This window comes from Chelonia mydas, chromosome 5 (genome assembly GCF_015237465.2).
Source record: "Chelonia mydas isolate rCheMyd1 chromosome 5, rCheMyd1.pri.v2, whole genome shotgun sequence".
Lineage (NCBI taxonomy): Eukaryota > Metazoa > Chordata > Testudines > Cheloniidae > Chelonia > Chelonia mydas.
In genome coordinates this window covers 46711395-46737411 of record NC_051245.2, presented here as the reverse complement: position 1 = coordinate 46737411, position 26017 = coordinate 46711395, and the positions used below count along the sequence as shown (strand labels likewise).

The window sequence follows — 26017 nt, the reverse complement described above, 5'->3', positions numbered from 1 at the left end:
AGTGGTGAATTCCAAAAGAATCATGGTTAAGATTCCTGAATAACTTAACCTATTTTCCCCTTTTTTGAAAATACGGTTATAGAATAGCTTTTCCAGCTCTCTAGAAACTATACCAAATACTATAGTTTAACGTTTACCATTTTATTTGTGTTTTCTTGCAACCAACTTGCTATTAAAAGCACAATTTATTCAAGTAAACCATGCAAGAAAACCAAAAGTGAATGCTACAGATAGTATTTTGTCCTAAAACTGTCTGGTACTGAGAACATTATCCCCATCTTGCTGGAGGCAGGTAAAACTGACAGAACCTGAAAGTAAGACTTCTTTTAAACCGTGGATTACCAGATAAAATTGTGCATAAATTGGGAGGCATGAAGGGTGAAAAATCTAAAAGTAACAGGTAGTATCCCAAGGTATCTTCCATAATCTTTATCCACAGATCATTTTTAAATATTTCACAAAGGACTGTAAATAAACTAAGTAAAATAAATTATTCCATGTAACAGAGCAATTTATTTATAAGGTATAAACTAAAGATTTACATCTGAAGGGGTCCGCATTTCCACTGGAAATTTTTTACGGGTCTGCAAATGAAAAAAGGTTGAAAATTACTGCTCTAAAGTAACCATAGCCTAACAATGCTTTACAATCTGATTCCAGCAAGAAAAAAAAACCTAGCGGTGACAGAGTCAAGAATATTTCTAGAGTCTGAGAATTCTCAAATAGTAATTATCCATAGTACCTTGATACTTTGAGGATTTTATGGTAAAGAGCTGCTATCAGTATAGGGTAGTGTGTTTCTAGACTTAACTGTGTTTAACAAGCAAACTCACTATAGGTTCTAGTTGAAGCAATATACTGGGATCCTAAGGCAGTGGGGAGTCATTTCAAAATTAAGTCAGTTTTACTCTTTTTGGAAACACGAGCTTCAATGTTCACCAAAAGGATAATGCTTTAAGATGTTCAAATTTACGTATTTGTACGAGAATGCATAAACTTTTAGATTTCACATTTAAAGATATTTGATCATTTCTTTATTCACTAGCCTGCCAAAACCCAAGTTTGTGGTTCTCCACTGTTCCTATAAGTATTGTACTGTAAGCCATTAAAACAGTAAAGACCAAGGTAAAATAAATGTGGAAGGGTCTTACTGGATTTACATTTTGGCAGATATTTACATCTCCAAAACAAGTTAACTGAATTTCTATAATAAGTCTACATATGTACATATTCTATTCTACAATTGGTATTGACAGGATTATAGTTGCTTTAAAATTAAGATTACCTTTATTCCCCCATCAATTCTGGTTTTGGTTCTCAAAAGTTTATTTCCCCATTCAGCTTGAAAACTAGCACAATAGGACTTGTTATGTCAAATTTATCAATCTTATCTTTTCCATTCAATGCTGCCACTGAGTGGCTCATTTTTTCCAATAAAATGATTATCAGAATAGTCTCTTTACAATGATAGACCTTGAAGGAAGCCACCAGATACCTCTCACTATCATAAAAAGGAGACATTAGGAGGTATGGCAGTTGCCATATGAGGCAAGATTAAGACGACTGGGACTTTTCAGCTTGGAAAAGAGATGACTAAGGGGGTATATGATAGAGGTCTATAAAATCATGACTGGTGCAGAGAAAGCAAATAAGGATGTGTTATTTACTTTTTCCCATAACACAAGAACTAGGGGTCACCAAATTTAATGAATAAGCAGCAGGTTTAAAACAAACAAAAGGAAGTATTTTTTCCCCACACAATGCACAGTCAACCTGTGGAACTCCTTGACAGAAGATGTTGTTAAGGCCAAGGCCATACCAGGGTTCAAAAAAGAACTAGATAAAATTCATGGAGGGTACGTCCATCAATGGCTATTAGCCACAATGGGCAGGGATGGTATCCCTAGCCTCTGTTTGCCAGAAGCTGGGAATGGGCGACAGGGGGATGGATCACTTGAGTATTACCTGTTCTGTTCATTCCCTCGGGGATATCTGGCACTGGCCACTGTCAGAAGATAGTATACTGGGCTAGATGAGCCATTGATCTGACCCAGTATGGCTGTTCTTATGTTCTTATTGTAATTCTTTGACCTACAGACTTAATCTAATGGTGAGCTCAGCTGTAAAAAGTACGTGAAAGTTCATAAGATGTCAAAATAACCTATAACAACAAATGTTGACAGGGAAAAGTACAAAAGGGAGACAAAGACCGAATTAGTCCAAACACTCAGGCCTACTGATATAACTCAAGGACTGTGTTAAGATCATGGTTAATAAACAAGAAAATATGGGTGCAGAAATTAACCAAAACTGATGTGTTGCATATTTGGCCTAATTAGTGAACAAAATAATGATGAGATAGGCTATTGCATCCATCACTCCCTTTTTGGATCCTTAAAGAAAGAGACTTTGGAGATGGTGGGAAATATGGAGAAAGAACACTCTGAGGCTACTAGCACAATCTTTACCAGTATGGCTGCCACCCCCACCATTTTCTGGACTCCAGGCCTTCATCATCCTAATCCTGAGAGATGTTCTGACCACACTGAACCAGAGAGAGGGACCCAGATAACATGGCCAAATCTATCAGCTTAGCTGGGATAAGACGGGATCCGACTTAACAGCAGCAGCAGCAAGCACCACCGCTCCAGCTCATCTCAACTAACTTCTCTTTTCCCCAAAAGAACAGTTACCACCATCTTTAATACCACCTAAAAGACTGTTAAACTAAAATCTCTCCAGCTAAACAGAAAGGGAACAACGAACGTTGTCAAATTGAAAGACGTATTTAATACTTTACACTTCAAACGCTTCAACTGTTTTTCCTCCTTTTCTTTATCTTTAATGGTGTTTGAGCCATGGTACTAAGCTGGCGAAGATCTCCGTATACCAAATCCCAAACCTTGTTTAACACTGTTAAATGTTGAACAGTGACCAGGTTATGTTAACATCTCTGGCCTATTTAATCCATCTAAATTAATAGAGCAAGGGTCACATCTTCCACCCCAATCATAAATGGTAAGATGGTATTTCGTGGTGCAGTATCTTTAGGTGACTGTCCTGAACTGTAAAAATCCAGCGAATCCCCTCTCTTCCACATACCTAACATACACACATGGATTATCAGATACAGGAGTAATCCAGTTTGACACACTGTTGCCTCCAGAATTTGGGGAATTTTAAAAAGTTCAATAAAACTTAAGAACTCAAGATGATTTTCTTGATTGCAAAACCTTGCAAAGCAAGGATCAATCAGAGTCTCCCTTCTCAGATTTGCAGAGATTTAGGCAGTTCACAAGCACTTTACCAGCTGTATCTGGGAAGCTTTTGATTTGGCCAAGGCTCAGGACACTCAGAATGCATACAAAAGCAAAGACGACAACAAATACATAGAGTAGCAAACTCTAATCTAGTTCTAATGCATGAACCTGAAACAGTTTACATTTCTCCTCTGCTACCAGCTACTCATCCATGTCTTTTCTAAGTATGCTCACACTCAAAATGAAACTTAAAGTTCAGTTTAAATCAATGTTTTCTGTTCAGAGTACAATGGAATGCAGTTACAAAACTCGTACAGCCTTGGCTTTCATACTTGAAAGATAAACACCCTTCTTGTGACATGCTACCGTAAGTCTTACAAATATAGTTTTGTTAACAAGGAACTTCAGCAACCTACTTAGAGCTACCTACCCACTTAGTAACCAACAAAGAATTTTACTCTTAAAAAAACCAAAACAGTAAATAGTCCATAAAATGCTGAATTAACTAATCCAAGGGAATTTTTAAACCAGAAGACAAAATATCCACTTAGAAATAGTTACGGTAAACAAAGTAATTTTCCCCAACTTTATTTATAGTATTATGGAACCATGGTAGCCAATTAATTTAAAATTGTATAACCTGGAAGACCAATTTTGACCTTTCTACCTGAAATTTTACACTTGTGACATTTCAAATCAGGAAGATTTCTTTGCAAAGTTCCAGGTTAATTAGGTAAGCCACATAATATGTACACTTTGGGGAAAAAAATGTAGTATTTCACTTTCTGAAAGAGTCTAACCTTTTTCCCTTGCTCATCTCAAAAAAGGTTTGGATTAAAAGCTTCAACAAGAATTACAACACAGGATAGTATTTTTTAAGGATGGGTAGAAAGTATCAACACTACTCCATGAAAAAATCCTTCAAGCGGCTATCTTTGATTATCCTAAATTTAATCAAGGAAATTGAGTAATTTGCTGCCTCTACAGACACCACCTCTTCAGACCTCGTAAATTTGCTGTGGCAAAAGCAAAATGTATTGCCTTTAAGATACAGATTTGTAACTGTGTTGGAGAGTTCTACTTAGAAAATACAGTGAAAATGAATTTTAATTACTACATTTGGATAAAAAGGAAATGCAATCTCAAAGTACACTCTTAGCTGGGGCAGATGAATATATGGGTTCTCTCAGGGAGGATCACTAAAAGTAATGAAAGGAAAAAAATAATTTGGGCTTTTTCTGCTTCTTTTATGGTACATAAAAAGAAGGCCTGAGAAAGCCTCCCCACCTGTTTATGTTTAACCATAGCTATCAGGAACGTAAAGCCGGAGTTTTGTACAAGGATTAGTTAGGTTGTCAGAAAAGTAGATTGGGAGCTTTAAGCCTTTAACTGAAAGAGTTAGTTGTTAACCAAGGGAGTATTTTAGATACTCCTAAAAATAAAGAACAGGCTTCGAATGGCCTGATAGTCATTCATCACTTCCAGAAAGCTAGAAAATTCCATAATGAAGGTTGTTTGAGCACTCTTAAGTCAGCCCAGTTGAGTGCTGGTATTATGACACCATCTAATTACATGGTTACATACTATTTCCCCCAAGACACATGCCTTATTCACTGCACAGGGTAGATGGTGTTCACTGAATAGGAAGCTTTTTAATATCTTGTTTTATTCTCATCTTGTGTGTGTAGCCTGAGGCCTTAGTTACTGCAAACAATCCAAACCCTGCATTAAATACTGAATTGGTTCTTATGGGATTTTCTAGGAAATTCTGTCATGTGGAACCATGCTGACTCCCACATGGGTTTGCAGCAGCATTGCAACCAATAGATCCACAGTACTTACCTCTGCCCCTTGAGCAAAAAGAACTATAAATAGCAGGAAAGGAACACTGATATTTAGAAATCCTAGATCAATATTATATTCTGGAGGAAAGTGAGAGCTTCTGGTTAGGCAACTGCCCCGGTTCCCCTTAACCTGATCCCTTCGGTCCATGAAACTGACCTCCTTTTGTTCCTGTTTCCACCTTCATTATATATTTCACACCATCACTTCCAACTTGTTTTAGCCCCAATCATCTCCAATGCAAGGGGTGGGTAAACTTTGTGGCCCGAGGGCTACATCGAGGTTGTGAAATGGTATGGAGGGCTGGGTACGGAAGGCTGTGCCTCTGCCCCATATCCACCCCCTCCCACTTCCCGCCCCCTGACTGCCCCCCTCAGAAACATCCAACCCCCCCCTTGTCCCCTCACCGCCCCCTCCCAGGACTCCCTGCCCCTAACCACCCCCCTGGGACCCTACCCCCATCGAACCCTCCCATCCCCCTGTCCCCCCGACACCCAGGACCCCCCGGGACCCCATCCCTTATCCAACCCCCCCATCCCCAAACTTCCACCCCATCCAGCTGCCCCGTCCCCTGACTGCCCCTGGGACCTCCTGCCCCTTATCCAACCCCGTCTCCCCCCACCCCTTTACCATGCTGCTCAGAGCAGCAGGACAGGCTTATTGGAAAGCCTGGGAGGTGGGCGGGTGCAAGCTTCGCTACCCGCACAGCGGCATAACTGCAGGGGAGGGAGGACAGCGGAGGAGGGGCCGGGGGCTAGCCTCCCCTGCCAGGAACTCAGGGGCCGGGCAGGACAGTCCCGCGGGCCGTAGTTTGCCCACCTTTCTCATATTCTCTCCTTAACCCTCTCAGTCTCCCTTTTGCTGCTCACCCATGTAATTCCAGTCAAGTTGGAAGAGTACTGAGAACACAGGTCACAGGCTACCTGCTCTGCTCCTGTGCCAGTGCCATTGCAGCCAAGAGGTACAACTGCAAGAAGAGTTCTGTTTGGCTCCTATATATCCTGCAGTCCCAGGATGGAGCCCAGTACAACGTTTGGAGTAATGTGACCCAAATAACAAAGCTCTACTAAATATGTGCAAATGGCAATTTTCACCCAAATTTGGCTATGATAAATATCTGAATTTCCTCTCTCCCTATAAGGCTAAGAACCAGGAACAGCTCTCAGAAGTCTGAAGTCAATCTGCGCAGCATAGTTATAAGCCAGGCTTGGCTTACAGATGCTGCCATTGGTTTCATACGGATGCTCTATCCAGCATTTTGTTTGTGTGCGCGTGCACTCAAAAATTGAAAACCCCTCCGCCAACCCCAAAACAACCGGTATTTGTTGGGGGCCTGAAAGTCAGGAACTCCTGGATCAAAAGAATAAACATTTTCACCACAAACTCCACTCTGGGTCCCTCCACCAAGTACTGAACTGGAATGCCAATTTTAAGCCAATCTGACAGTGCATATGAATTTTAAAAAGGTTTGAAGACTGGAATATGAACAGAATTCCGGTGCAATTTTATCTCCCTAACTACAATAGGTGTTCCATAACTGATAAACTGCTTGAAGTGCTTATTTTGCAGAACTGAAACTAGGATATTCAGTGGGAGGATTAGAAGCCTTCAGGGAAAGTAATGCATGGGGATAAGGGGTTGCCAGGACCACTGTACTGTCCCTCTCCCACTCCAAATTCAAGCGACAGCAAGAGACAAGAGTTATAAGACTAGGTAGTAGTGTCATTGTCAATGAGGCAGATAGTATCTACAGTTTTTCTAAATCCAGTATATAATAGCTATTGACAAAATAGCAATGTGTTCTACAACTATGAAGTCACAGTAACCGCTTACAACATAATAAGACTGTTATACTATAATGTAATAGCAAGTACAAAGTATGTCCTAATAAGGACAAAAAAGCAGGGTGGATAAAAATCAATGATTTAAAAAAAAAATTAAATTTTTTTTTTATTTAAATCAGATTCTTTTGAGGAAAAAAAGCTATACATTATAGCTCAAAGATATCTCATCATGGAATAGGGATTATAAATTCTAATTCTATAACAGGAGACAATATATTCATGTAATATTTAAGAAAAGTTTTGCAAATGAGTTCCAATAATTTACGGATTAGAGACGCAATCTGAGGTTCCAGGAGCTTCTGTATAGATTATTTAGGTTACTCTATCTACCCAATGGGACTCAGTGCTCAGTCTAGAAGATACCATCAGAGATGCTTAGTTTTGCAGTTCTCAAACCGTGATTTGTGCTTCCAGAGATAACCAGCTTGTTAACAGCAAAAATGTTTTTAAATAAAAAAATAAAATAAAAAAAATATATGAGAGAGAGAGAGAGAGAGAGAGAGAGAGAGAGAGAGAGAGAGAGAGAGAGAGAGAGAGAGAGAGAGAGAGATGTGTGAGAAATAACAGACCTCAACCCTATTGTTCCTCTGCAAATTTGTGTACACAGAGTCAACCCTTTACCTCTCTCTAAAAGGGCAAAGTTTCAAAAAGTTCAATGAATAGAAGATTGTTGGGGGCAGAATAGATCTGGACAAGGAGAAGAAGTCTGGAGATAAATGTGAGAAGGAAAGAACAGGCAGTAGAAACAAATGTGAAATTGTTTGAGCAGCAGAAGTCTTGAGGTCTTTGAGTGTAGCCTTCATTGATTTGATATCTACCATTCCATTCTCTCACTAGAAGGGAAAACCTATAATGGCAGCAGGCCGTAAAAGAGACCCAGTTTCGGAATATTTTAATGAAGTTCCTCTACCTGTGGGTAAGACAGGCATGCGTGCAAAATGCAAACAGTGCAACAAAGAAATGCACGGCCTGGCTGCCCGAATGAAACATCATGAGAAGTGTTCCTTCTCAGGAGGAAGATGCATTGAAGATGATGAAAGGGACATGTCTGAACATGCAGGATCTTCAGGTTGGTAAACTTTTTTATTTCATACTCCTTTCTTAAGGACTGCCTGTCTTCCTTCCAGACTATTCTTGCATTCTTATGTTTGAGCAAAAAATGTAGTTGTTACTCTATTGTACTATCGTTTTAGATACAGTTGTGATAAAAAATAAATAGCTGAAATAGGCAGATCTTCCTTTTACAATTTCACCTCTAAAGTAGTACTGAGTGTCACTGAATGCAATGAGTAATACTAAATGGAGCAGTATGGTAATAATAATTAAACAGCATTGACTTATTTTGTTTAGGAGAATCCATGCTCAACATACAGGATTCTGAAGACTATCCACCTTCAAGATCACCCTCATTTTCTATAGTTTCAGAGTTATCTGCCAATGATAGTGTTTCAGTCATATCATGTATGTCACATAGCCACAGTACATATCACCTGTAGCAAAAAGAAAAAATCTCCATCATCCAGAAACAACCATAGATAAGTTTGTGGTAAGAACCAGCAGATTACAAAAAGAGGTAATTATTGAAAAAACTGCCCGGTTTGTTTATGCAACAAACTTTCCTTTCTGTATGATTGAGAACCCACATTTCATTAGTATGGTTCAGTCATTAAGACCAGGATACAGTCCATCCAACAGAGCAGATGTCGCAGGCAAACTGCTGGATAAAGTCTATGAAAGAAAAATTGAGCAGTGTGCAAAAGATCTAGAGGGTAAAATTGTTAACCTGAGTCTCGATGGGTGGAGCAATGTCCACAATGATCCTGTTGTATGTGCTTGTGTGATAACAGAAGGGAATGTCTTCCTTAAGGAAACAATTGATACATCAGGAAATGCACACACAGCAGAATACTTACAAGTAGCAGTAAAAGCTATAACAAACTGAAAAAAATTCAAATGTCTAGTATGCAGCTTGGTCACAGCCAATGCTGCAAATGTATCCAAGATGAGAGGAAATTATTTAGAAGAGCTTCCATACATGTAGCTGAAAACTAAGGACAGAAATTACACATGATCTGACCACATAAAATGTAATCCAGTTCAAAAGTTACATTCTGAACCAGTACTATCTGCAAGAGTATGGAAGCAGGTAGTGTATCTGGCATGCTTATTTGCCTGTTGCAAACCAGAATACCTAGAGGTATTTTAGAGGTGTGCTTATATCCAAGACATGGAAAGGAACCAAGATTTAGGGTTTTCTTAAAGTATACATATTTCTTTATGCGATGCAAGGGTTTATTCTGGCATTTTAAAATGCTAAAGTTGGTAAGAGAGACTAGATATTATTCTAAAGTCATATCTGCTTGCTTTTATGAAGAGATTAATTTCTTTAAAATATTGTTATCATTATAGAAACAGTACACTCGGGGAATGTGAGTTGATTCTACTCTGGCTCACACAACAGCACTGTTAACTAAGGTCCAAAGGCAGACCTTTAACAATGATGTGGAAGCAAGAAAGCCAGACTTTCAGATCCCAAGTTGAGTTTGCAATAATGAGACACACAACTTGCAAATTGAGTTTGATATCAAAGTCACAGAGGAAATGTGGAACACTCCACTGTCAACTTTGTCGTCTTCCAGAGTGTAACTGCAGTTTAAATCAGTTTAAAGTGGGGGCAAGGGGACATTTAGAAAAAAAATGTACAATGGAGCTGTCCTAATGTTAGAACACCATCTTCAATTCCTAAAGTTCACAGCTGCCTTAATGGTTTTGATTAATCTGCAGGTCTAGAAAGAGCAAGACTCATGAAACAATACGAGGATCCCCTCAATAAGATATGTATATATCTTTGTGCTTAGTAACTCTGATATTGTCCTTCAAAGATAACCTGCAAATAAAAAATTGGAATTGTGCCATTTTTGCTCCTCTATAATGGAGATGTTCAGATATCATGGCCATGAATGTGGTATATATACACACTCCACAGAACACTTGAAAGGGTTCCTCCCCTGCCCGGCCTGACGCAAAAAAGCTTGTTCTTGAAGTTAATAATATGGAAATTGGGCTTCAGTTTTTGTTGCAGGTTTCCTAGGAGGACCTAAATACACTCACAGGAGGTCTCTGGCAGCTGTTATGCAGAGTTTGGCAGGTGCCTGAATTAACAGGGTATTAAAGTTTTTGACTATAACTAAAAATCATTACCTTTCTTAATTACTCAATGTGGGATGTAAATGTTGGGCAAAGAACTAACGCTTAAAACCAATCAATCAATCTTCAGACAGCAGTTATTAATTATGACCAAGTTAGAGACATTCAACACAGGTTTGAGCATGCCAGGTATAAACCAGTTGTAAGTACCTGATCCATGCTAAATGGGTATGGTTATTGCTGAGACACTTAAGGCATGTTCAGAGCAGCTGTATAAATGCTACTTGGCCTTTAGATTTAATAAAGGAATTTCTGGTTGAATTAGTGTGAATTATTCCCTTTGAAATTATTATTACTATTAATAATAATTTCAACACCATAATTTAAGCATGAATAAATAAAAACAACATGTTCAGGCAGAGAAACAAGGTAATAACCCCACTTCTTTCCCCTCACATTGCAGGTTAATTTAAATATCATATTCTAAGTCAGAGTTATTGGTAAATACAGTGGTCTCTTGAAACATCTTGAGAAACCAAGTGTGTCACCAATTTGTTTAATGTCCATTATTTTAGGAGAAGAGGCCTGCTAAGGACAGAGAATTAACCGGGTATGTTATATGGAAGCACACTGCAAGCCTTGTCTTCATCAGAGTATTTAGTTTCTTGTATTACATATTCAATTTTTTTTATTAAATAATTTGTTGCTTTATTATAGTAAATGATGTGCTCTGACAACTGTTGTATTGACATGAGTTTGGTTTTTGTATTTTAAAATAGTTGTTACTTTTCCTGAGCATACACAAAGTTGTACGGAATGCGAAAGGTCAAAGTAAGACTGTCACAACCACAAGGGTAGCCTAAAATTCCTTCTTACCTGTAAGGGGTTAAGAAGCTCAAAAAACCTGGTTGGCACCTGAACAAAGAAACCAATGGGGACAAAAGATACTTTCAAATGGGGGGGGGTCGGGGGGGGGGGGAGAAGGATTTATTTTGGGTTCTTTGTTTCTGTGGCCGTTCTCTCTTGGGACTGAGAGGGACCAGACAGAAATCCATCTTCTCCAACCCATCCTAATCCAAGGCTCCAATATTGCAACCAGTATAGGTAAACCAGGCAAGGCTGATTAGTTTATCTTTTGTTTTGTTTGTGAATTTTCCCTGTGCTAAGAGGGAGGTTTATGCCTGTTTTCTGTAACTTTAAAGTTTTGCCCAGAGGGGAATCCTCTGTGTTTTGAATCTAAATACCCCGTAAAATATTTTCCATCCTGATTTTACAGAGATGATTTTTACCTCTTTCTTTTCTTTTTTTCTTTTTTTTTAAATAAAGTCTTCTTTTAAGAACCTGATTGATTTTTCCATTGTTCCAAGACCCGGGGTTTGGGTCTTTGATCATTCTGTAAGCAATTGGTTAGGATATTAATCTCAAGCCTCCCCAGGAAAGAGGGTGTAAGGGCTTGGTGGGATTGCTGGGGGAAGAGGAACTGCAAGTGGTCCTTTTCCCTGGTTCTTTGTTAAATGACTTAGTGGTGGCAGCATACCTCAGTCCAAGGACAAATAGAGATCTGTGCCTTGGGGAAGTTTTTAACCTAAGCTGGTAGAAATAAGCTTAAGGGGTCTTTCATGCGGGTCCCCGCATCTGGCTCCTAGAGTTCAGAGTGGGGAGGGAACCCTAATAAAGACAATCAAAAGCAACAAGGGTAAAGGCCTGCCCCTCCCCTCCCCCCCACCCCCTAAAAAAAATATCTAGGCTTACAAACCCTAGAAAATTTGGGTTATACAGAAAGTGGATCACCAAAAAACTTCAGATTCAGAACAATGCTGTCTGGTAGTGTTACATTAACAAACCAACAAGGTAATAAAAAACTGAACTATTGTCTGTGGGCTCAGCTATATACATAGATAGTTTCTGCTCCCCACTTGTGGTTGTGACCCTTCACTCAATTGATACACTTTCCATCAGAATTTACCCTTTGCCATCTTCCAATATCAAAATACTAAAGCAGAAATCCACCTCTATATTAAAAGTAGAAAAAAAAATCCATCCAATTGACTTCAACTTAGAGGAGGAGCTAGAAGTTCAATTATCTGGTTTTGCAGCACTGAGAAACTCATCCACAGATTTAATTCCTGTTAACCCAGAGGTAATGCTAAAGACATTGGAGTAAGCACTAAAGAAAGTCACTGCATGATGCCATTAGAGGCCCAAAATGTTTTTCTTTGTACCTAAAGCAACACTGACAGCTAATTTCTTCTGTGGAAATTTATTGACAAACTTTCACTGACAATTCTTCAAATTTGGAGGTTCAAAATGATAAACTAATACAACTAGGACACTTACACAGATTGAAATAGAGTGGACATGATTTTCATGCTCTCACTAGCAACTTGAGAAATCTTCAAAGAATGAGAAAGTACAAGAAAATTCCCCTGGGAAGGCGCAGAGAAAAAGTTTAAGATCAGTTAAACTTATTTCGTTGCTTAATCTCTCCCACAGTCTGGCGGGGGGAAACTGGTGTGCAAAATTTTCTGCTCAATTTGACTTTTGTTTTAAGCTTTGCAATTCACCTTCAACTTTAAGTTATAAACCACATTTGATCAGAATGTAATTTATAGTTACCTACAGAAAACTGACATGAACACCAATTCATTTGCTCAGATCTGACCAAAAGTAGCTTACCACACACTGAATTTATAAGAATTGAACATTATATATAATAAATGTCTGGTGATACCTAGATCAGAACTAAAATGACAGTGTCTCTTTTCCCCTCAACTTTGAGGATGACACAGGAAGAGAAACTAGCAAACTACCCAGTCTGAAAGGCTCCTAAATTCTAGTCACCTAAGAGTCTCCAGGGACTTAATCTTCTACTGCAGCTCCTCCCCTTACACTGGCCTTTTCCAGGAGAGTGTACACAATTCTCAGGACTAGCAGTGAAGATCCTAGAGCGCTAACTCCTAAGCCCTCATATGGAAGGATGACAATTCTTTCACTTTACCCACTCCTCTTCCCGCAGTCAAAGGAAATCTTGTCTATCATGGTGCTGTTCCAGCCTTTCAAGAGAATTTCACATGTAATCACCTACAACCCATGCAGCTGCTGGACAAAATGCTCTCCAGAACACCATTTCTGTCCCAGAATACAAATGGCAGGAAATCACTGATTAGCAGAACAAAACTTGCAAAGGAGTTGGGAAATGTTGCCACAGCAAACCCCACTGGCCTGGAATCAAAGAATTGGGAGAGTACTGAAGAGAGAACTCCTGTATTACTGATATTATGGTATTGCCAGAGGCCCCAGTTTGCTAGGCATTGTACCAAATAAAAAAAGAGAGTCCCTGCTGTGAAGAGTTTACAATCTAAAAAGACAAACGGGGTGGTGAATGGGACAATACAAGGGCAAGGTGTAAGCACATCTTATTAGTTCCATGTTTTCCCACATCCATTCCTGAAGAGGACCAACACATAAAGGGTTAATAGAGAAGGGATTTGGTCAAAATATGTTCAACTCCAGATATGTTTTCAAAAAATAATTTACACCCAACACCTTGCTTGATCTATCCATTATTAGTTGAGAACTCTCTTTAGGTATTGCAGAAGAAGTGATGCAAAGTGGACCTCTCACCACCTCTACTACAGACTGCACAAAAAGGAATTCTGGTTTGGGACTAATTCTATACACTCAAAAGTGTTCTGGATACACCTTAAATTGACGACATAAAAAGGCACAATACAGGAAAGAGATATTCAGAAACTATTATCTACTAATAGAAAAGTATTTTTAATCAAGTCAGTATATTTCCTAAGAGCACTTTCTACACAACCAAATGCAATTTAACACAAAAGATTTCGGAATGGTAATGCACATGTGGTGTTTAAACTGTACCTGATAAAAGGAGAAATTTAAGAGTCTCAGATAAGTAAAGTATATACCAGTGAAAACACTGCTGGAAGTTCATAAAGATAAAAAAAATAAAAATAGGTAAACCTAAGTTATTACCATAGCATCTGAGCACATCAAAGATTGGGGCGCTATTGTGCTAGAAACAGCACAAATAAAGAGACAAAAAACTTCAGGATGGGGATTGTCTCTTACTCCAGGTCTGGACAGAATAAAGTTTTCAACAGTGCCTAAGTGCTGACTTAAGTGATTGGGGTGACATCAAGGTCAGAGGGAGAACAGAATGCAGTAGTCCTAAGTGTGAGGTGAGAGTCTAAACAGCCTTAACAGACAGAAAAGGCTGAATCTTTGAAATGTATGGATGTACCTATGGTAAAATCAGGTACTGGCTAAAAGATACTCAAGAAAGGTTAATGTTTTTAGTTTTTGCTTTTTCTTTTTGCTCCATTATTTTTGAAGTAGGCTTCTAAAAGCTCTATTTGCCCTTTTAAATTATATTCAAGAACATATTTTTAAATCACGTGTACCTTTGTAAGTATTTTAATGACTGCAGATTCAGATGTATAACTCTCCATAAGCACATACAGATATCAATTTTGAAAAAAAAATAATCAGAAGCCATACCTTGTGTTGTTCTATCGCATCTATCCATTGTTGTCTATGATCAGGATCCTGAGCTCGTAGGTACCAAACACTATCATTTACGCTAATATCAAATCTGCATTCATCAAAATCATGAGGCTGTGGAGGGAAACAAAAAGGGGAATATGAGAAGCACAGCTAGAATTAAGCATAATAAAGATTAGCTATATCAAGCAGAATGCTGATAGTCTAGCTATAAGGTGTTGTAGACCACACTATTTGCTTTTTTAACTATGGAGTTAATTAAATTCCGATTATAGTATTAGCTCCATTTTGTATGGTGGGTCTAAATAAGAATTTTAGATAAATTTTACGTTTAAAAAAATGTTAAACCAATAAATTACACCTTACACCAACCCAGAAAACAGCCAGCAGAAGTTTACAGCATGACATATTGCATATAGTAAGAGTTGATGAAACATTATAGCAACTGCCACAAGATCTATTTAAAAACACTGAAGTATTCTTGGGATTCTACCCAAACATAGACCAAACACTCCTTCCGCCATCCAAATAAAAAACAAACAAACAAATCTTATAGCAGACTAAAAAAAGCAAAACTAATAAATAACCCCAGCTGAGTTTTAACTTCAGAAAAAAAGAGGAGAGGCAGACACTCCATGAAGTCCACTATGGCTACTACTACTGATTTTAGATACCGTAGTAATGGACAGCAATATAAAACCATAAGCTAGATCACCTACTAAACATTTGTGTTCATGTCGAATGATACAAATGCAATGCTAGTTGACAGACAAAAGTATGGTCTGACAGATCACAAAGAACCTTCAGAATCCCCAGATAATCACATTTAATCAAAAGGCTAACAGAAAATTTAAAAGAATACTGTAACAGAATATTAGAAGTCACCAATTCACATGTGCAGAGATCTGCAATCACTCATGGGTAGGATAGCTCCGATTAAAATTGATTTTAAAATAAAACATTAACAGTATGTTTATAGCTAGTGCAGCAGGGAATTAGTGATTAGGTACTTGGTTGCCTCTGTCTGACAGCACCATGGATAGATATAATGAGCTCTATAAGGAGGCAACAGCAGCAAGTGACAGAAGAAGGAGCTGAACAAAGAAGGAATGCAGTTAGACTGTGGAGGGAGACAGGAAAAAAGAGGCTTAGTTGGTAAATTACTTGCCTCTCTCCACAAACGTTAGGCTGCCTCAAAAAGAAACTGCCAATACTGTTTCCCTAGCTAGCCAACTCAGATTCCTGCCTCACTCTGAAAAGCAATATAGGATCAAGTAAGTACAGGCTATCATAACACATACGCACAAGGGAAGTGAATTAAGATTGCACAGGCAACCTTAATTCTGACATTTCCTAACTGGAGTGCTTTGCTTCACAAAGTTCAACATTATTTTAACAGTTTTTTTGTAGGCAATATTTATATACTAAAAACACAGCAGTTAATCTAGTGAATTGGGCATAGGGCTGGGAATCAGGAACTCCTGATCTCAATCCCTGGCTGTGCCAACTATTAACTGTATAGCTTTGGGAAAATGAAAGCTTTCATATTCCTTATTCAAAATGAGAAAAATTGCTTACCTCACAAGACTGTTGTAAAGATACAAGCGCTTTGAAAATATGAAATACTGTCATAATATTATATTTATATAAAAGCACAGAGCCATGAAATTTCATTAATGCCAAGTCAGGAGATAGCCACAACCCTCCAGAATAGCAATATATTCAAGGCTGATAAAAATGCATTCTTTTTCAGATGCCAGAGCATGTGATCCAGTAACACCTCCCTGTTCAGGTGCAGAAATAGGAAGAGTAGGTAAATGGCAGTCTGTACCTCATCCAATGGTTAGAGACTGAAACAGAAGGGTGAATTCTCACAGCAGCCAAGGAAGTGGGATTTATTAGAACACTAAGGGTATGTCTACACTACGAAATTAGGTCGAATTTATAGAAGTCGGTTTTGCAGAAAGCGTTTTTATACAGTCGATTGTGTGTATCCCCACACAAATGCTCTAAGTGCATGTAGTCGGCGGAGTGTGTCCACAGTACCGAGGCAACCGTCGACTTCCGGAGCGTGGCACTGTGGGTGGCTATCCCACAGTTCCTGCAGTCTCTGCAGCCCATTTGAATTCTGGGTAGAAATCCCAGTGCCTGATGGGGCTAAAACATTGTTGCGGGTGGTTCTGGGTACATATCGTCAGGCCCCCCTTCCTTCCCTCCCTCCCTCCGTGAAGGCAAGGGCAGACAATCGTTTTGCATCTTTTTTCTTGAGTTACCTGTGCAGACGCCATACCAGGGCAAGCATGGAGCTCGCTCAGCTAACCGTCACCGTATGTCTCCTGGGTGCTGGCAGACATGGTACTGCATTGCTACACAGCAGCAGTTAATTGCCTTTTGGCAGCAGACAGTGCAGTATGACTGGTAGCCGTCATCGACGTAGTCCTGGGTGCTCTTTTAATCAGGTGCCTGGGCAAACATGGGAGTGACTCAGCCAGGTCATTTCCCTTGTTTTGTCTTGTGGCGATTCAGTCCTACCGGCAGTGCACTGTCTTTTAACCTCCAGCCAGCAGAAGATGATGGCTAGTCGTCATACTGCACCGTCTTCTGTCGAGCACCCAGGAGATGATGATGGCTAGCAGTCGTACTGTACAGTCTGCTGCCAGCAAGATGTATAAAGATAGATGAAGTGGCTCAAAACAAGAAATAGACCAGATTTGTTTTGTATTCATTTTCTCCTCCCTCCCTCTGTGAAATAAACGGCCTGCTAAACCCAGTTTTGAATTCTACCCTTGAGGTTTTGAGTTCTATCCTTGAGGGGGCCATTCAGTTTCTCGCAAAGCCACCCCCTTTGTTGATTTTAATTCCCTGTAAGCCAACCCTGTAAGCCATGTTGTCAGTCGCCCCTCCCTCCGTCAGGGCAACGGCAGACAATCGTTCAGCGCCTTTTTTCTGTGCAGATGCCACACCACAGCAAGCATGGAGCCCGCTCAGATCACTTTGGCAATTAGGAGCACATTAAACACCACAAACATTATCCAGCAGTGTATGCAGCACCAGAACCTGGCAAAGCGATACTGGGCGAGTAGGCGACGTCAGCACGGTGATGTGTGTGATGCGGACATGGACAGAGACTTCTCTCAAAGCACGGGCCCTGCCAATGTGGGCATCATGGTGCTAATGGGGCAGGTTCATGCCGTGGAATGCCGATTCTGGGCCCGGGAAACAAGCACAGACTGGTGGGACCGCATAGTGTTGCGGGTCTGGGACGATTCCCAGTGGTTGCGAAACTTCTGTATGCGTAAGGGCACTTTCATGGAACTTTGTGACTTGCTTTCCCCTGCCCTGAGGCGCAAGAATACCAAGATGAGAGGAGCCCTCACAGTTGAGAAGTGAGTGGCATTAGCTCTGTGGAAGCCTGCAATGCCAGACAGCTACCGGTCAGTCGGGAATCAATTTGGAGTGGGCAAATCTACTGTGGGGGCTGCTGTGATGCAAGTAGCCAACGCAATCAAAGATCTGCTGATATCAGATACAGATACAAAGATCTGCTGATACAGATCTGCTGTATTTTAAAGAATCCTTATTGAGGTTACAGGGACAAACCATCCCGATGTGTAGAAAGAATAGTAAATATGGCAGGCGACCAGCTTGTCTTAACAGTGAAATCCTTGCTGATCTTAAACACAAAAAAGAGGCTTACAAGAAGTGGAAGATTGGACAAATGTCCAGGGATGAGTATATAAATATTGCTCGGGCGTGTAGGAATGGAATCAGGAAGGCTAAATCATACCTGGAGTTGCAGCTAGCGAGGGATGTTAAGAGTAACAAGAAGGGTTTCTTCAGGTATGTTGGCAATAAGAAGAAAGCCAAGGAAAGCGTGGTCCCCTTACTAAATGAGGGAGGCAACCTAGTGACAGAGGATGTGGAAGAAGCTAACGTACTCAATGCTTTTTTTGCCTCTGTCTTCACGAACAAGGTCAGCTCCCAGACTACTGCACTGGGCAGCACAGCATGGGGAGGAGGTGGCCAGCCCTCTGTGAAGGAAGAAGTGGTTCGGGACTATTTAGAAAAACTGGACGTGCACAAGTCCATGGAGCTGGATGTGTTGCATCCGAGAGTGCTAAAGGAATTGGCGGATGTGATTGCAGAGCCATTGGCCATTATCTTTGAAAACTCATGGCGATCGGGGGAAGTCCCGGAAGATTGGAAAAAGGCTAATGTAGAGCCCATCTTTAAAAAAGGGAAGAAGGATGATCCTGGGAACTACAGGACGGTCAGCCTCACCTCAGTCCCCGGAAAAATCATGGAGCATGTCCTCAAGGAATCAATTCTGAAGCACTTAAACGAGAGGAAAGTGATCAGGAACAGTCAGCATGGATTCACCAAGGGCAAGTCATGCCTGACTAATCTAATTGCCTTCTATGATGAGATAACTGTTTCTGTGGATGAAGGGAAAGCAGTGGACGTGTTATTCCTCGACTTTAACAAAGCTTTTGACACGGTCTCCCACTGTATTCTTGTCAGCAAGTTAAAGAAGTATGGGCTGGATGGATGCACTACAAGGTGGGTAGAAAGTTGGCTAGATTGTCGGGCTCAACGGATAGTGATTGTCTAGTTGGCAGCCGGTATCTAGCGGAGTGCCCCAAGGGTCGGTCCTGGGGCCGGTTTTGTTCAATATCTTCATTAATGATCTGGAGGATGGTGTGGATTGCACCCTCAGCAAGTTTGCGGATGACACTAAACTGGGAGGAGTGGTAGATACGCTGGAGGGTAGGGATAGGATACAGAGGGACCTAGACAAATTGGAGGATTGGGCCAAAAGAAATCTGATGAGGTTCAACAAGGACAAGTGTAGAGTCCTGCACTTAGGACGGAAGATTCCAATGCACCGCTACAGACTAGGGACCGAATGGCTAGGCAGCAGTTCTGCAGAGAAGGACCTAGGGATGACAGTGGACAAGAAGCTGGATATGAGTCCACAGTGTGTCCTTGTTGCCAAGAAGGCCAATGGCATTTTGGGGTGTATAAGAAGGGGCATTGCCAGCAGATCGAGGGACGTGATCGTTCCCCTCTATTCGACATTGGTGAGGCCTCATCTGGAGTACTGTGTCCAGTTTGGGGCCCCACACTACAAGAAGGATGTGGAGAAATTGGAGAGAGTCCAGTGAAGGGCAACAAAAATGATTAGGGGACTGGAACACATGAGTTATGAGGAGAGGCTGAGGGAACTGGGATTGTTTAGTCTACAGAAGAGAAGAATGAGGGGGGATTTGATAGCTGCTTTTAACTACCTGAAAGGTGGATCCAAAGAGGATGGATCTAGACTATTCTCAGTGATAGCAGATGACAGGACAAGGAGTAATGGTCTCAAGTTGCAGTGGGGGAGGTTTAGGTTGGATATTAGGAAAAACTTTTTCACTAGGAGGGCGGTGAAACACTGGAATGCGTTACATAGGGAGGTGGTGGAATCCCCTTCCTTAGAAGTTTTTAAGGTCAGGCTTGACAAAGCCCTGGTTGGGATGATTTAGTTGGGATTGGTCCTGCTCTGGGCAGGGGGTTGGACTAGATGGCCTCCAAAGGTCCCTTCCAACTCTGTTATTCTATGATTCTATGATCAAGGGTAGTGACCCTGGGAAATGTGCAGGTCATAGTGGATGGCTTTGCTGCAATGGGATTCCCTAACTGTGGTGGGGCCATAGACGGAACCCATATCCCTATCTTAGCACCGGAGCACTAAGCCGGCGAGTACATAAACCGCAAGGGGTACTTTTCAATAGTGCTGCAAGCACTGGTGGATCACAAGGGACATTTCACCATCGTCAACGTGGGATGGCCGGGAAAGGTACATGACGCTCGCATCTTCAGGAACTTTGGTCTGTTTCAAAAGCTGCAGGAAGGGACTTTATTCCCAGACCAGAAAATAACCGTTGGGGATGTTGAAATGCCTATAGTTATCCTTGGGGACCCAGTCTACCCCTTAATGCCATGGCTCATGAAGCCATACACAGGCATCCTGGACAGTAGTCAGGACCTGTTCAACTACAGGCTGAGCAAGTGCAGAATGGTGGTAGAATGTGCATCTGGACGTTTAAAAGTGCACTGGCACAGTTTACTGACTCAGTTAGACCTCAGCGAAACCAATATTCCCACTGTTATTACTGCTTGCTGTGCACTCCACAATATCTGTGAGAGTAAGGGGGAGACGTTTATGGCGGGGTGGGAGGCAAATCGCCTGGTTGCTGGTTTCACACAGCCAGACACCAGGGCTGTTAGAGCACAGGAGGGCGCAGTGCGCATCAGAGAAGCTTTGAAAACCAGTTTTATGACTGGCCAGGCTACGGTGTGAAAGTTCTCCTTTGTTTCTTCTTGATGAAACCCCCCGCCCCTTGGTTCACTCTACTTCCCTGTAAGCTAACCACCCTCCCCTCCTCTCTTCGATCACCGCTTGCAGAGGCAATAAAGTCATTGTTGCTTCACATTCATGCATTCTTTATTCATTCATCTCACAAATAGGGGGATAATTACCAAGGTAGCCCAGGAGGGGTGGTGGAGGAGAGAAGCACCAGGAGGGGTGGTGGAGGAAGGAAGGACAAGGCCACACAGCACTTTAGAAGTTTAAAACTTTAAAACTTATTGAACGCCAGCCTTCTGTTGCTTGGCCAATCCTCTGGGGTGGAGTGGCCCGAGGCCCCCCCACCGCATTCTTGGGCATCTGGGTGAGGAGGCTATGGAACTTGGGGAGGAGGGCGGTTGGTTACACAGGGGCTGTAGCGGCTGTCTGTGCTCCTGCTGCTTTCCTGCAGCTCAACCATATGCTGGAGCATATTGGTTTGATCCTCCAGCATTGAATATTGGTTTGATCCTCCAGCATTTGATCCTCAGCATTGAATCCTGCCTCCTCTCATCACGCTGCCGCCACCTTTCAGCTTCAGCCCTCACTTACTCTCTTCAGCCCGCCACCTCTCCTCTCAGTCATTTTGTGCTTTCCTGCACTGACATTGTCTGCCTCCATGCATTCGTCTGTGCTGTCAGTGTGGGAGGACAGCATGAGCTCAGAGAACATTTCATCGCAAATGCGTTTTTTTTGCCTTCTAATCTTCGCTAGCCTCTGGGAAGGAGAAGATCCTGTGATCCTTGAAACACATGCAGCTGGTGGAGAAAAAAAAGGGACAGTGGTATTTAAAAAGACATTTTCTAGAACAATGGCTACACTCTTTCACAGTAAACCTTGCTGTTAACATTACATACACAGCACATGTGCTTTCGTTCCAAGGTTGCATTTTGCCTCCCCCCACCACGTTGCTAGCCCCTCACCCCTCCCCATGGCTAACAGCGGGGAACATTTCTGTTCAGCCACAGGCAAACAGCCCAACAGGAACGGGCACCTCTGAATGTCCCCTTAAGAAAAGCACCCTATTTCAACCAGGTGACCATGAATGGTATCACTCTCCTGAGGATAACACAGAGAGATAAAGAACGGATGTTGTTTGAATGCCAGCAAACATACACTGCAATGCTTTGTTCTACAATGATTCCCGAGTACGTGCTACTGGCCTGGTGTGGTAAAGTGTCCTACCACGGTGGACGGAATAAGGCTGCCCTCCCCTGAAACCTTTTGCAGAGGCTTTGGGAGTACATCCAGGAGAGCCGCAAATGACAGGGCAAATTAATCATTAAACATGCTTGTTTTTAAACCATGTATAGTATTTTTAAAAGGTACACTCACCAGAGATCCCTTCTCCATCTGGCGGGTCCAGGAGGCAGCCTTGGGTGGGTTCGGGGGGGACTGCCTCCAGGTCCAGGGTGAGAAACAGTTCCTGGCTGCCGGGAAAACCAGTTTCTCCGCTTGCTTGCTGTGAGCTATCATCTTCCTCGTCCCCAAAACCTGCTTCCGTGTTGCCTCCATCTCCATTGAAGGAGTCAAACAACACGGCTGGGGTAGTGGTGGCTGAACCCCCTAAAATGGCATGCAGCTCATCATAGAAGCGGCATGTTTGGGGCTCTGACCCGGAGAGGCCGTTTGCCTCTCTGGTTTTCTGGTAGGCTTGCCTCAGTTCCTTAAGTTTCACGCGGCATTGCTTCGGGTCCCTGTTATGGCCTCTGTCCTTCATGCCCTGGGAGATTTTGACAAATGTTTTGGCATTTCGAAAACTGGAACAGAGTTCTGATGGCACGGATTCCTCTCCACATACAGCGATCAGATCCCGTACCTCCCGTTCGGTCCATGCTGGAGCTCTTTTGCGATTCTGGGACGCCATCATGGTCACCTCTGCTGATGAGCTTTAGCCAGCGTGGCAAGCTACAGATGACCATGCAAACAGGAAATTGAAATTCAAAAGTTTGCGGGCCTTTTCCTGTCTACCTGGCCAGTGCATCTGAGTTGAGAGTGCTGTCCAGAGCGGTCACAATAGAGCACTCTGCGATAGCTCCCGGGGGCCAATACTGTCTAATTGCGTCCACAGTACCCCAAATTCGACCCGGCAAGGCCGATTTAAGCACTAATACACTTGTCGGGGTGGAGTAAGGAAATCGATTTTAAGAGCCCTTTAAGTCGAAAAAAGGGCTTCATCGTGTGGACGGGTGTAGGTTTATATCGATTTAACACTGCTAAATTCAACCTAAACTCCTAGTGTAGACCAGGGCTAAGTTGTTTGGCTTACCCAAACCAGAAAGAGGAAGGGGAGCTCTTCTCTAGTTTTAACAGAAGTGCAACTGTACTTCCTCCCCTCACTTCTTTAATCTCTGGCCTCATCCTCTTTTTACCTACCTTAGGTTCTATGATATAGAACTCATGGTTCCAAGGAGAACAACATATTAGGTGTGTGTATAACTGTTTCAGCTAGTATTTCCTTCACAATATGAGAACTAGCCTAAGACATGGTACGTATGAGAAGACAATATGCTGTTCAGAGTTCTCTCTCTACTCTATCAGTTTAAGGAGGAAAACAAAGTTTCAAGAAGATAATTTTAAAATTAAGCAAATGAAAAATATCGTTAGGTTATTTAACATAACTAAGCAACAAAATTACTATGAAATGGCAAATGCTTTTTTGGCCATGAGCCTGAGAACTGTAATCTCCCTTCAGAAGTGCAGCACACACTACAACCAATCAGCTGACTGGTACTAGTAACAAAATTATTTAATACCCAACCATTATAACTTTCTATACAGAGATAATAAAGAGGAAATAAACCATGGAACAGATTTCATACTGCTTTACTTTCCAATCAATATGGAGAAAAATTAAATATAATATTAAATATAATATAATATATAATAATATATATAAAATATAATATTAAAGTTGCAGTCTCTCTTCATAATCCATAGGAAAATTACTTTGCTGAAGCAGCCACAACCTATTTTGAAGAACTTTTTGCAGATCAACCTTCCCCCCTGCCCCCCCCCCCCCCCAAAAATAAAAAACATTTTTCTTCACAAGATCTCTAAGAGGTCAAATGGGCAAAAAGAAAATGGCAGTTCTAGATTAGGAAGGTTCTGCAATGTTCCTGTTCCTTTTTGGCATCCCTAAGGGGGCAAAGTTAAGGTTGCCTGGCTGTACTGTGTGGAAAGTGTCATCTTAACTACTTACTATTTTTCTAATGTTTATCTTCTTCTAATGCTAGCTTTTTTGAAGGGATATGTAAAAAGGACCTTAATGTGACATTGCCTCATGTTACAACACAGCTTTAAGAAATACACATTCTGGAGAGCTTAGAGAGCCTGCAGCCTTCCACATTAATGAAGCTTTTGAATGTAATTTTCCCTTTTTTAATAAAAAGCAAACTGGGAATAAATGAAGGGGAATCAGTGTGACATCTGCTGGGGGAGCAGGCTTCCGAGGTGCTCATCACAGATCCTCAGCTACCAGCTCTACTCCTCCTCCCTGCCCTTGGTAGGTTTGAAAGGCCAGTAAAGGAGGGGATCATTTAATCAAGGAGTGGTGAGTGAATAGGAGTCACTATCCACCATCCAGACCTAGAGCAGAAGAAGGGGAACTCTGGCTCCCCTTTCAACCTATTTCCCCAGTAGCCTCAGAAAATGCAAAGCTGCACATGCAGGCCTCCAGAGAGCATTAAGGCAAATAGGAGAGCAGGGTGGAGAAAGAGAAGACTGTTCACATAAAATGTTTTGGATATGGATCTTATACAGATTGCAAAACAGCTTTTAAAAGTGTAATGTGGCAGGTTGCATATGCAAGGGCTCTTTCAAGACCCACCCTTTCACAAGAGAGGGCCCAATCACTGTTGACAATCAAAAAATACACTGTATGAAGCACAATGTTAGAATTATTATTATTTGTCCAGGATATTACCACAGCACTAATTTAACCATAAATTCCTTTACTAAATCCAAAGGCTGAATGGTATTTGCTCTAAACATGCCTAAAAAGCTTAAAAAATAAGCAATTTATTGCACCCAAAGAGTAACAAAACATTTAAGCATTTGATCAAGACACTTATAAAATGGACTAAACCCAAAAGTGCTTAGACCCATACTGCTCAGCTCCAACTTGGTCAAGTAGGTATTAGCAATGGACTCTTTAAGAGTTTACTTTTTATACCCCTTTACAAACAAGTGATGTTACTGCTAATTATATTACTTTAGCTAAGGCCAGATGAAGCAGTTTCTTATATAGCCAATTATTTATAGCACCTGATACGCAGCTAACCATGGTTTATTTCTATTAGTTCAGTCCATACCTTAAATAAGAGGATATGGTATTTTAAAGGGTCACTATAAGTTTAACACAATAACTCTCAATCTCTCATTCTTTTTGGTCATATGCTTTGGGCTGATTGCTCATGTTAATATACCAACTCAGTTTAAAACCATAGTTCACCCAAACCTAACGTGAGCCTGTTATAAATATAAAGGGAAGGGTAACCATCTTTTTGTATACTGTGCTATCAAATTCCTCCTGGCCAGAGGAAAAATCCTTTTACCTGTAAATGGTTAAGAAGCTAAGGTAACCTCACTGGCATCTGATCCAAAATGACCAACGAGGGGACAAGATATTTTCAAATGGGGGAGGGGGGGGGGAAGAGAGATGACACACAAAAGGTTTTGTTTGTCTGCATGACACCTTTGCCGGGAACAGATTAAGGATGTAAGCCTTTCAACTTCTGTGAAGTTAGTAAGTAATTTAGCTAAAATGCGTTAGATTTTCTTTTGTTTTTTGGCTTGTAAATTCGCTGTGCTGGAGGGAATGTGTATTCCTGTTTTTGTGTCTTTTTGTAACTTAAGGTTTTTAAAAAATCCAGAGGGATTTTTTATGTTTTAAATTTGATTACCCTGTAAAGTATTTACCATCCTGATTTTACAGAAGTGATTCTTTTACCTTTTCTTTAAATAAAATTCTTTTAAGAACCTGATTAATTTTTCATTGTTCTTAAAAG

The 26017-nt window shown here is 41.2% G+C and overlaps 1 protein-coding gene across 13 annotated transcripts in view; it reads right to left on the bottom strand.

Moving 5' to 3' along the window:
* CERT1 (ceramide transporter 1) overlaps positions 1-26017 on the bottom strand; it is a 156552-nt gene that overhangs the window by 102054 nt on the left and 28481 nt on the right. For 11 of the 13 annotated variants that reach the window (XM_027826908.3, XM_043547187.1, XM_007064501.4 and 8 more), the window contains one exon: positions 14618-14734. The exons of the other annotated variants lie outside the window; for them this stretch is intronic. In XM_027826908.3, the coding sequence (XP_027682709.1) occupies positions 14618-14734 (117 nt within the window). The remainder of the gene's footprint in view (positions 1-14617; positions 14735-26017) is intronic. 13 annotated transcript variants of the gene reach the window in all.